Source organism: Polypterus senegalus, chromosome 10, assembly GCF_016835505.1.
Source record: "Polypterus senegalus isolate Bchr_013 chromosome 10, ASM1683550v1, whole genome shotgun sequence".
Taxonomy (NCBI): domain Eukaryota; kingdom Metazoa; phylum Chordata; class Cladistia; order Polypteriformes; family Polypteridae; genus Polypterus; species Polypterus senegalus.
This window is the reverse complement of record NC_053163.1, coordinates 112,390,500-112,402,976: the sequence shown is the minus strand read 5'-3', so window position 1 is coordinate 112,402,976 and position 12,477 is coordinate 112,390,500. Positions and strand designations below refer to the sequence as shown.

The window sequence follows — 12,477 nt, the reverse complement described above, 5'->3', positions numbered from 1 at the left end:
CTACCAAGACTTCAAATCAAATGAGCAATTCATTCTGGACCCCTTCTTACCGCTTTAGTGTCCAAACTGCCCTGAAACCCACCACAAGTTAGAAAAGCAGAGGTTAATTAAAGTCAGAGTACGGTAACCTTAACTTGGCAGCACTGGCCCATCCTTACCTTACACATGAGGCTCTTAGCAGATACAGTGCATCTGGAAAGTATTCACAGCGCATCACTTTTTCCACATTTTGTTATGTCACAGCCTTATTCCAAATTGGATTAAATTCATTTTCTTCCTCAGAATTCTACACACAACACCCCACAATGACAACGTGAAAAAAGTTTACTTGAGGTTTTTGCAAATTTATTAAAAATAAAAAAAACTGAGCAATCACATGTACGTAAGTATTCACAGCCTTTGTTCAATACTTTGTTGATGCACCTTTGACAGCAATTACAGCCTCAAGTCTTTTTGAATATGATGCCACAAGCTTGGCACACCTATCCTTGGCCAGTTTCGCCCATTCCTCTTTGCAGCACCTCTCAAGCTCCATCAGGTTGGATGGGAAGCGTTGGTACACAGCCATTTTAAGATCTGCCCAGAGATGTTCAATCGGATTCAAGTCTGGGCTCTGGCTGGGCCACTCAAGGACATTCATAGAGTTGTCCTGAAGCCACTCCTTTGATATCTTGGCTGTGTGCTCAGGGTTGTTGTCCTGCTGAAAGATGAACCGTCGCCCCAGTCTGAGGTCAAGAGCGCTCTGGAGCAGATTTTCATCCATGATGTCTCTGTACATTGCTGCAGTCATCTTTCCCTTTATCCTGACTAGTCTCCCAGTTCCTGCCACTGAAAAACATCACTACAGCATGACACTGCCACCACCATGCTTCACTGTAGGGATGGTATTGGCCTGGTGATGAGCGGTGCCTGGTTTCCTCCAAACGTGACATCTGGCATTCACACCAAAGAGTTCAATCTTTGTCTCATCAGACCAGAGAATTTTGTTTCTCATGGTCTGAGAGTCCTTCAGGTGCCTTTGGGCAAACTCCAGGCGGGCTGCCATGTGCCTTTTACTAAGGAGTGACTTCCGTCTGGCCACTCTACCATACAGGCCTGATTGGTGGATTGCTGCAGAGATGGTTGTCCTTCTGGAAGGTTCATCTCTCTCCACAGAGGACCTCTGGAGCTCTGAAAGAGTGACCATCGGGTTCTTGGTCACCTCCCTGACTAAGGCCCTTCTCCCCCGATCGCTCAGTTTAGATCACCGACCAGCTTTAGGAAGAGACCTGGTGGTTTCGCATGACGGAGGCGACTGTGCTCATTGGGACCTTCAAAGCAGCAGAAATTTTCCTGTAACCTTCCCCAGATTTGTGCCTCGAGACAATCCTGTCTCGGAGGTCTACAGACAGTTCCTTTGACTTCATGTTTGGTTTGTGCTCTGACATCAAACTGTCAACTGTGGGACCTTCTATAGACAGGTGTGTGCCTTTCCAAATCATGTCCAATCAACTGAATTTACCACAGGTGGACTCCAATGAAGCTGCAGAAACATCTCAAGGATGATCAGGGGAAACAGGATGAACCTGAGCTCAATTTTGAGCTTCATGGCAAAGGCTGTGAATACTTATGTACATGTGCTTTCTCGATTTTTTTATTTTTAATAAATTTGCAAAAACCTCAAGTAAACTTTTTTCACATTGTCATTATGGGGTGTTGTGTGTAGAATTCTGAGAAACAAAATGAATTTAATCCATTTTGGAATAATACTGTAACATAATAAAATGTGGAAAAAGTGATGCGCTGTGAATACTTTCTGGATGCACTGTACAAACAAGTAGGAGACTGTAAGCACGGTGTGACCTTCTGGTGCATCTGGACACTTGATGAGCTGGTTTTTTATATCTTGTAGTCATTTCATCCAAGAGTTTTTATCACAATTTTATGACATAGTTTTGTTACTGTAAATTATATTCAGAAATAACAGTGAAAACAGAATGTAATTATGTTTACTAATAGTGTGCATTAAATATTTTTAATCTCATTATACAATATTATGTGATTAAAATTGCTTTCATGGACAGCAGACCCCAACTCGAGTGATAAGAACATTCCTGTGTTGTAGTCAGTGTTGGATGTGAAGTGTCTGTGGCTCATTGTAGTTCATATTTCCTCATCGGTGTACCGATGGCTGATAAACACGGTGTTAGTTGCTGCTTTTATAGTTTCAGAGCATTTCATAGTTTGTTTTTATTTAGTTTTAGTTTAGTGTTTGTGGTAGGTTGGCACCCTGCCCAGGATTGGTTCCTGCCTTGTACCCTGTGTTGGCTGGGATTGGCTCCGGCAGACCCCCGTGACCCTGTTCGGATTCAGCGGGTTAGAAAATGGATGGATGGATGGATAGTTTAGTGTAATAGCAACACCTCAAATCAATCAATTAATAAGCAAATATGGAACCCCGTGTGAGACAAACTGGGAGGATTCAATTTAACAACACATGTAAGAATAAACAGATTTTGGCAATTAAGAGACATTTAACGACACACTTCTAATATCCAGGTATAAAACAATATCTGAAGTTATGCACACACTCAGACCACATACACGTGAAGAACATGCAAACTCCATACAGACATTGACCAGGCTAGCAATCAAATCTGAACTCATGACACTGTATAGTATTATTATTATTATTATTATTATTATATATTACCGTTAATTTATATAGCACCTTTCCACGCTCAAAGTGCTTCACAAATATTCAAAGGAATACAATAGGAATAAAAGCAAAGCTGACATTAGTAACACAGGATACAAGCTAATACCAGACACTAAACACCAAATAATAGATACTGTAAATACTTAAAAGCTCTGAATTAGATTACAAAACAAGCAGGATAAAAAGAAGAAAGACAATTTTTATGTGATTAAATGTAGAAATATAAATGTAGATGCTGCATTCTCCTTTAAAACCACAATGCTGCTTTTGTGTTCTCTTTAGTACAGGATCTTCTGGTTCATGGCAGCCATTTCAGTAGAAAAAAGTAATTCAGAAAATAATGAATAGTCAACTTATTGTCCAGTAGGTGGCAGCAGTGTTTCATCTGACTTTTTATGATTCTGTTGTTGCTTATTGCCACTCTGTTTGGACAGCACTTGTGGCCTCTTTTAATTGAAGCTTGCTGGGACAAATCTTAATCTTTGTGAAGAATGACAGTGGAATTCTATTCTTCTGTAGATCCACGTTCATACAGTCCTTCTACTTTCTCTTTGGCTGTCCTCTTCTCTTCCGTCCTAACACCTCCATACCTATAATTCTTCTCTCCACATTGTTCACCTCTCTTCTCATGACATGCCCATCCCACCTTAACCTCTTGTATTTTCTTTGAGGTTTTTGAGACTTTAACTGTACCTCTGATTCTCTCATTCCTGAACTTTAAAAGTTTGTTTAGTCTAATGGAACCTGCTAACACTCTTTCTGCTTATGGCCTGCACTGTTTATTAAAACAGATTAGTGAAACTGTGCTGCCTCACAGCTTCAGAATTTAAAAGTTGCCTTGGTCACCATCTCTGTAGAGTGTGCATGCTCTCCTGATGTCATCATGCTTTTTTCTCAAGGTACTACATTTTTGCCCTTAACCAAAAATATGAATATTTTGGGTGGATTGGTGGTTTTAAAGTGCCCTTCTTCATGATTTAACTTTACAACAGAATGGTACCTTGTCCAGATTTGATTGCTACTTTTCTAATGCTGCGGATTGGCTCAGCTTCCCCCAACCCTGATCTGGATCTAATGGCTTTCAGAATGTTGTATAAAGTCATATGAATAAGTTTGGGAACCCCTCTTAATTCTCTGGATTTTTGTTTATCATTGGCTGAGCTTTCAAAGTAGCAACTTCCTTTTAATATATGACATGCCTTATGGAAACAGTAGTATTTCAGCAGTGACATTAAGTTTATTGGATTAACAGAAAACATGCAATATGCATCATAACAAAATTAGACAGGTGCATAAATTTGAGCACCCCAACAGAAATATTACATCAATATTTAGTTGGGCCTCCTTTTGCAAATATAACAGCCTCTAGACACCTGCTATAGTCTATGATGAGTGTCTGGATTCTGGATGGAGGTATTTTTGACCATTCTTCCATAAAAAAATCTCCCCAGTTCAGTTAAATTTGATGGCTGCCGAGCATGGACAGCCAGCTTCAAATCATCCCATAGATTTTCGATGATATTCAAGTCAGGGCACTGTGATGGCCATTCCAGAACATTGTACTTCTCCCTCTGAATGAATGTCTTTGTAGATTTTGAACTGTGTTTTGGGTTATTGTCTTGTTGGAATATCCAACCCCTGCGTAACTTCAACTTTGTGACTGATGCTTGAACATTATCCTGAAGAATTTGTTGATATTGGGTTGAATTCATTCGACCATCGACTTTAACAAGGGCCCCAGTCCCTGAACTAGCCACACAGCCCCACAGCATGATGGAACTCCCACCAAATTTAACAGTAGGTAGCAGGTGTTTTTCTTGGAATGCTGTGTTCTTCTTCCGCCATGCAAAGCGCTTTTTGTTATGACCAAATAACTCCATTTTTGTCTCATCATTCCAAAGCATTTTGTTCCAACTGACTTGTCTAAATGAGCATTTGCATACAACAGGTAACTCTGTTTGTGGTGTGAGTGCAGAAAGGACTTCTTTCTCATCACCTTGCTGTACAGATGTTCTTTGTGCAAATTCCGCTGAATTGTAGAACGATGTACAGGTACACCATCTGGAGCAAGATGTTCTTGCAGGTCTTCTTTGGAGGTAATCTGTGAGTTGTCTGTAACCAGTCTCACAATCCTGCTCATATGCCGCTCCTGTATTTTTCTTGGATTCCCAGGCCTGCTGGGTTTAACAGCAACTGTGCCTGTGGCCTTCCATTTCCTGATTCCATTCCTTACAGTTGAAACTGACAGTTTAAACCTCTGAGATAGCTTTTTGTAGCCTTCCCTTAATCCAGGAGACTGAACAATCTTTGTTTTCAGATCTTTTGAGAGTTGCTTTCAGGATCCCATGCTGTCACTCTTCACAGGAGAGTCAAAGGGAAGCACAACTTGCAACTGACCACCTTAAATACCTTTTCTCAGGATTGGACACACCTGTCTATGAAGTTCAAGGCTTAACAAGCTAATCCAACCAATTTGGTGTTTCAAGTAATCAGCATTGAGCAGTTACATGCATTCAAATCAGCAAAATTACAAGGGGACCCACATTTGTGCACAGCCAGTTTATCACATTTGATTTAATTTCATACAACTAAATACTGCTTCACGAAAAATCTTTGTTTGGAAAACACCTCAGTACTCAGATGATCCTAGGAAATGAAAGACACACACACCACTGTTATCTTTTTTGTTGAAAGGAGAGTAAATTGTTATACTGGCTGAGAGGGGTTCCCAAACTTTTTCATATGATTGTATGTCAGTACAGTTCAACTCTGAATGATACATTTTCTCAAAGGCTTTGCTTCCTGGAAATGTCTTGGAGACTATGATAGATAGCTTTAAGCTCAACACAACACAAATGTGTTTTCAGAATGACTGTATCACGTACGAATTTGGAGAAACCCGAAATGAACTTTTGTTTCTTTTCATGTGTTTAATCGGTTAATGATGCTGACACATTGCATTTGTTCAACTGAGCTGAAATGTTTTGCTGCTGATTTTCTTTGGTACTCTTGATCTGATACCTCTCTTTTCAGTGTCCAGTTTTAGTCATCCAGCACTGAATTATTCCTCATGTACTGATACTGCTCCTCCATTGTTGTAATGTCTTGGTGAAACTTTTCACCATGTTCATCACTGACTGCACCAAGATTAGCAGGGAAGAAGTCCAAGTGTGAAGGCAGAAAATGAATCTTTAGTGACGTGTTGCACTTCATGATTTTCTTTGCTTGAAGCATGTCATCAACCAGCAGGACGTAGTTTGGCACTCTGTGGCAAGAAAATTCTCAATCCTGTATCTATCAGTTTTAATGTTCTATTCAGGAAACATCTGTAGCGGATGTTACATATACCTGCTGTTTCTTTATTGAGAGTGAAGGTGCTATATAAATACATTATTATCGTTATTATTAACAACATACTTTCTGTGTGATTTTCTTGATCCCCACTAGCAGATCTTTAAATCGCTGTTCATTGATAATGTGTCAGAATTGGGGAACCAACAAAATCCCATCCTTCCTTAATGTTGACGTCAGTTATTTATGGAAACATAATATCGAAATCCTTCACATTACTTATTCATCGCTTTCACTGAATTTTTCATCAGTCCAAGTTTTATATGAAGAGGGGACAAAAATATCTTTGGTTGGTCAACAAGAGGTTTATGTGCCACACTTTTCTGCCCTGGAAATAACTGCATATGGAGCGGCCAGTTCTTTTTAATGGAATGAGACTCTTTAGCATGGCTGTCCCATTTAAAAAAGAATCACCAGTACTCAGAAGATCAGGGCTACTTTTAGGTCACCACAGATGTTCCAGTTGTAGTTGTTGTACTCTATATGCATGCTTACAATATTTATGCCAGGAAATCACAAAAAGAGGAAATTATAATAAAATGGTATGTGAGAGGAGCATTTAAAGCTGAGGTTTGCAAAAAGCAGAACAAAATCCACAAGATACACCCAAAAGACTTCAGGGAGCAAACTCTTTCTGTCCAGTGTAATTACAAAATGTTCAGAATCACAGAAAAGTCCATTTGTCTGTCTCCTTCACTCGGAAATGGCCTTTTGCATGAAAGGCACTATATGACACACTTTGAGCAGAGTGCTCTGTGATGCAATGAAGAGGTAGGGTCACTTCATGAAGCCACTCTGCCACTCCTCGTGTGTCACTTAGCAGAGATAGGCAGTGACAGACACATACATGTCATGAAGAGATTAACACCTTTACTAGATGAGGAATGCACAACTGGGAAGTGCCCGGGCCGAGATTTAACAGGCCTGACAGTGTTGCCTAATGCCTAAGATACTGGACTTGACGTTCCAAGGCTGTTGACTCGCAACCGATTGTCAGTCATTTTCTAACCTGCTTAGTCCTGAACAGGGTCATGGGGGGGTCTGCTGGAGCACATCTCAGCTAGCATAGGGCGCTGCTGTTGTTGACGTCTTTTTGGCCTAGTGGAAAAGGTGCTCGACTTTACACTATAAGGGTGCTGGCTCAGTCCTTGCCTTGACTTATTGTTTAATGCCGTTGTTTCAGCCATGTTTTTGTAAATTGTGTTATAGCTCAGTACTTTTAAAACATGCTTGCACAGCTGCCTCATGGACTCGGCCTCCTGGGTACAAATCTCACACCTATTTGTTGTCTGTGTGAGGTTTGCATGGTCTTCTCATATACGCATAGGGTTTTCTCCAGATCCTCCATTTTTCATACATCCTAAAAACATGCATGTTGGAGTCATCGGTGATTCCAAATTCCAAACTGGCATATCTGGTGTTATGGTACAGTCAGTAATGCTACCCTGGCTCAGGTTAATGCCATCTTTATTTAATCTTTTTGTCCTTTAAATGTTATTCTTCATTGCATTTACATTTAAATGTAATATTTTTCATATTCTGTAATTAATAGTGTTCATGGTTGTGTTCTGAATGTATTTTATGTATTTAATATTGTTTTGTTTGCTGATAATTTTTTTATTTTGTATTATGTTAAGTCTTAGCATTTCTTGTTGTCTGCCCTGCTTAATTATATGGATCCTAAAGAGGTGAGACCACCTAATTAGACAGCTGGAGTGCTGACCCCAGTAGTATTTAAGCCAAACCTGAGGAAGGAGAAGGTTTTTCTCTTGATGGGGATTCAAATTCATGTTTTAGGTCGGCTTTGTTCATTTTTGTTTCTTTTATTTATGTTAATAATAATAATTCTTTGCATTTATATAGCGCTTTTCTGACTACTTAAAGAGCTCAGCAATTGCAGGTTAAGGGCCTTGCTCAAAGGCCCAACACAGCAGAGTCCCATTTGGCATTAACGGGACTTGAACCGGCAACCTTCTGATTGCCAGTGCAGATCCCTATCCTCAGAGCCACCACTCCACCCTGTTAGGTTACTTTTGTTGATTATTTACATGACTTTATTTTTGTATGCTCCGTGTGTTTTATGGGTGGTTCCCCCAAGAGGTGGGGTAACCTGTCATTCACCGTCCTCTACCCTATAAATCCAGAGGGTCTCCATTAGTTTCTGGTGGTTCATTTCAGTTTGATGATTTCTTGTGTCTTACTGTGCTTTTGTGGATTTTTTTATATTCTTCTGATTTGCTGACTTTTTTGCTGTTTTCAAAATATTTTCTGGCTTTGTGATTGGTGACTTTGTTTGCTTGTATTGTTTTGCGTTTTAGGCAACTCCATTTTGCTATCTCAAACTTCACAGTATCACAGAGCATCATTTGTGGAAATAAAACCTCTTTATACTAATACAGTGCCTGTGTTTGTCTGCTTTTTGTACCGGTTTGGAAGTATATCTCCCTCTAGTGGTCATGATTAGGCGTGCTTTTGCAACTTTAACAGATATTTACATGCTTTGGAACAGTTGGTGTTTGCTTCTTGTTTGTGGTCTTTGCTTCTTTTTGATATTGGATGTACTGGCTTTGACCCCTGCTCCATATTAATGGCCCTGTCCGGTTCTATTTTTGTATTTGGTTGCTTCAGCCTATTTAGTTTTATTGAGTTTTTTGCTCCTGCCTTCTAAAATATTTCTAAATCCTTCCAATAAATAATTAAGCATTAAAGGAACTTAGTTATGGGGTTTATTGCATTAGAGGTTTTTAATGGTTTTCCTGATTTCCTTTTGTGTACAATTTTTATGCTTGCTTGCTAAAGGTTTTGCCCCCCATCTTTGGGCCAAGACAGTTGTGAAGTCTGTCTATGGAGTTTGGGGTTTGACTGCCACTGGTGAGGTCAATACTGGGGAGCCAGCTGAAGGTGGAAACCCTGGTTTGGCTGATTGTTTTGAGGCCTGTACTCCCTTTATGTGCTTCATGGTGAAAGGATTTATTACACTATATGATTGTATGTATGAGTGAGTGAGTGATTAGACCCTGAGATGGACTGGAACATCAGTCCTTTCACAACCGTGAACTGATGTAAGCCATCCATCCATCCATTTTCCAACCCGCTGAATCCGAACACAGGGTCACGGGGGTCTTCTGGTGCCAATGACGTAAGCATTACTGAGAATGTAAATAAACAGCTGTGTGACTATCCATCAGCAAAGGAAAAAAGTTCAAGGTTATTTCTATACTGCACTGCAAAAAATGCATATGCAAAAACTACACAAAAAAACTTTAAATGGGACTTGCTTGGCTTTAATTTATCAGAATCAAAATCAGAATATCTTTATTGTCATTGTAACAAATACTACAAAATTAGGTGCAGTCCCTGTGGTGTTATGTATAAATAGATATAATTACAAAAGGATAGGAAAGGGAATGACATTCCCTGTAAAATGTCACCATATAAAGTAGGCATTTGACATCTTTTGCTCTTTTTTTTACTGCAGAGCTAATCAGCATCAAAGAGATCACAGTTTTATGGGGCTCAGACCTAACTATTCCATGCTCCTACCAGCCAACTTCCAGTTACTCAGAGAACAGGCTGAAATGGACAATCATGCAGTCCACAAGAGAAAAGTCAATCTTTTCCCGTCATGGAGATGAGAGCATCATTTCCCTCCTGGAATACAGAGGACGTGCTTCTGTGCCAGACATCAGCACAGTGGGAAACGTGTCCCTCACTTTAACTAAGGTGACTTTTGAGGACCGAGGAGATTACATCTGTGAAGTTGACTTGCGCTCCGAAGATGGCCAGATAACACCATTGAGTGCTCACACCAAGATCATCATACTCAGAGGTAGGAACATCTCGAATGTGTTCAATAACCAACCATAAGGTAGAACAATTAGCTTAGAAAAGCCTCTAATGTCTATGGATGTGGCCTGTAGGTCCCTAGTAAAGTTCTGCTTGTCTTTAGAAGACTCTAGTAAACACTGACATGTCCTCATGTTTCTAAGAATTTATGAAGGTCCCTACCTAATGGTCAGTTAACATCAGTCAAATTGTTTGGGTAGTGCTTAGTGTGGCCAAGCCAGTGACCAGTTGTTAATACAGTAATGATATACATTACACTTGTAGAGCACCCAGGGAACCATAATAAACGTATAGTTATGCCTTGTAGGTTCTAACTGGCCTTTTGATGATGAAGGGACCTACAGCAAGTGAAAGATGTCTATAATGAGATGCAACAGGCCTCTAGAGTATCAAGAAAATGGCACTAGCGAGTTCTATTAAATGTCTAGAGAAGGCAGTGAGCTGCAGGAAATGTCAGGCTGTGGATAATAACATCTAACAGGTCTCTAATGGGGTTGGGTTGTCTGTAATGATTTCTATTAAGTGTCCAGGTTTTCATAGTGAAGAAATTACTGACAGATAGCTAGAGTAATTTAGCACATTTCTAGATGACTTTAATTCATTCAATAGAACTCTTGAGTGCCCAGGCATATATAGCATTTATCCAGATGTCCCTAGTAAATTATAGCTGGTCTGTAGAGTAGCCAGGAAGAATTTGCAAGTGGTCAAATGTCCAAAATGAGTCCAAGCAGCTTTCTTTAATAACCAGGGGCTTACAGAAAATGTGCTGACATTACTGTATCTGGCCTATTGAGTTACTGGTAATCAGGTAGCTGTAGCAAATGTTTCAGTATCCTTAGTGAGTTCTGTTAGGTTTTTATACTACTCAGGATTCCCTCACAAGTGTCCTGAAGTCCACAGTGAGTTCATTATTTCATTCATTCATTTTCCACCGCTTATTCAGAAACTGGATCACAGTGTTCACAGTATTAGCAATGAGGTCCATAAGTCCTTTCCCCAGCCACAACTCAAATTGTGGGGATCTCAAGATGTTCCTAAGCCAGATGGGAGTTATAATCCTTTTGCGACCCACTGGAGTTTCCTGTGGTCTCCACTCAGCTAGTCCTATCCTTTAAAATCCATGCAGGGAGACGTCCAGGAGACATCTCTATCAGATGCATGAACCACCTCAATTGGCTCCTCTTGATGCAGAGAGGTCAGCGGCTTTCCTTGAAGACACTCATGGATGTCAATTCTTCTCACCTCATTTAAATTGAGTTGTAAAAGCTAATTTTGGCCACTCATTCCCGTGATCTCATTCTTTCATTACCCAAAGCTCATAACAATAGGTGAGGGCAGGTGCGTAGATCAACTGGTAAATCAAGATCTTCGTCTTCTGGCTCAGCTCCTTCTTCACCACTACAGATGAGAATAGTGATCGCATGACTGCACTCAATTCTCCTATCTGTTGATCTATCTCACCATTCCTTTTCCACTTACTCGTGAACAAGACCCAAAGAAATTTAAACTCCTCCACTGAAGGCAATAACTCACCTCCCTCTCTGAGAGGACAGTCCACCTTTTTCCTACCAAGAATCATGGTGTCAGATTTGGAGGTGCTGATCCTCATCCCTGTCACTTCACACTTAGATGCAAACCATCCCAATGTGATCTGGAGTTCATTGCCAAAAGGACAGTGTCATCTGTAAAAAGCAGTGACTCAATTGTAAGGCCACCAAACTGAACACCCTTCCATCCCTGACTGCGCCTTTATGTCCTGTCCATGAAAATCACAAACAGGATATAATGAGTTCAAACAGGACTTTAGATTTCCAAGGGACCCCTTATAATTGTCAAGGAAGCCCTAGTTAAAGTCCTGGGTAGATTTCTGTAGATGTTCAAGCAATGTTCTCCCAGTGTATTTAAATGAATTTCCTTATCTAGTTCCACAGAGAAGTGGTACTTTGTGCTCGATATATAGTATGGAACTATTACATTGTCATGTGTATTTCAGTTTGTTGGCAAGAACTGTAGCTGAGGTTGCACACACATGTTAATATCTGAACACTTTTACTGATGCAGGGAAGGTTTAGTTGATGATCCTCTGGGTATCCTCCTGAGGCTTCAATACTGAGTTTCTCTCAGCCAAGCTTGATTTTCTTTTCTTTCTCATGTATGTTTAGTGCCAGTTTCAAAGCCAGTGATCACCAATGTCATGTCCCCACATACTATCTTTGACGGAGAGGCTTTGAGGATGTACTGCACAACAAGCGGGTCTCCACCTGTCAAATACAGATGGTACAAGAAGAAGTCAGATGGCTTCGAGCAGGTGATGGAGTTAACAGGCTCTCTATCAATACGTCATGCTACCCTGTCCGACAGTGGCGAGTATTACTGCACGGCTGAAAATAAGGCTCCAGAGGTCATCAACAGGAAGAGTGACCCAGTGTTGGTCACAGTGCTAGGTAAAAATGTGTTGACTGATAATGGAGACAAGACTTGGGCATTAGGTTGACTAGCCTCGTCTTTTAAATTAAATATTTCAGCAAAGGAAAGAACAACCACTTCCATCATGAGTTTACTAAATCCAGCACCAAGTAAGA

General features: G+C 40.3%; 1 protein-coding gene across 5 annotated transcripts in view; it reads left to right on the top strand.

Annotated features, from left to right (window-relative positions):
• Positions 1–12,477, top strand: part of LOC120537423 (V-set and immunoglobulin domain-containing protein 4-like) — a 46,610-nt gene that overhangs the window by 16,683 nt on the left and 17,450 nt on the right. For all 5 annotated transcript variants that reach the window (XM_039766349.1, XM_039766350.1, XM_039766347.1 and 2 more), the window contains exons 2-3: positions 9,528–9,878; positions 12,058–12,339. In XM_039766349.1, the coding sequence (XP_039622283.1) occupies positions 9,528–9,878; positions 12,058–12,339 (633 nt within the window). The remainder of the gene's footprint in view (positions 1–9,527; positions 9,879–12,057; positions 12,340–12,477) is intronic.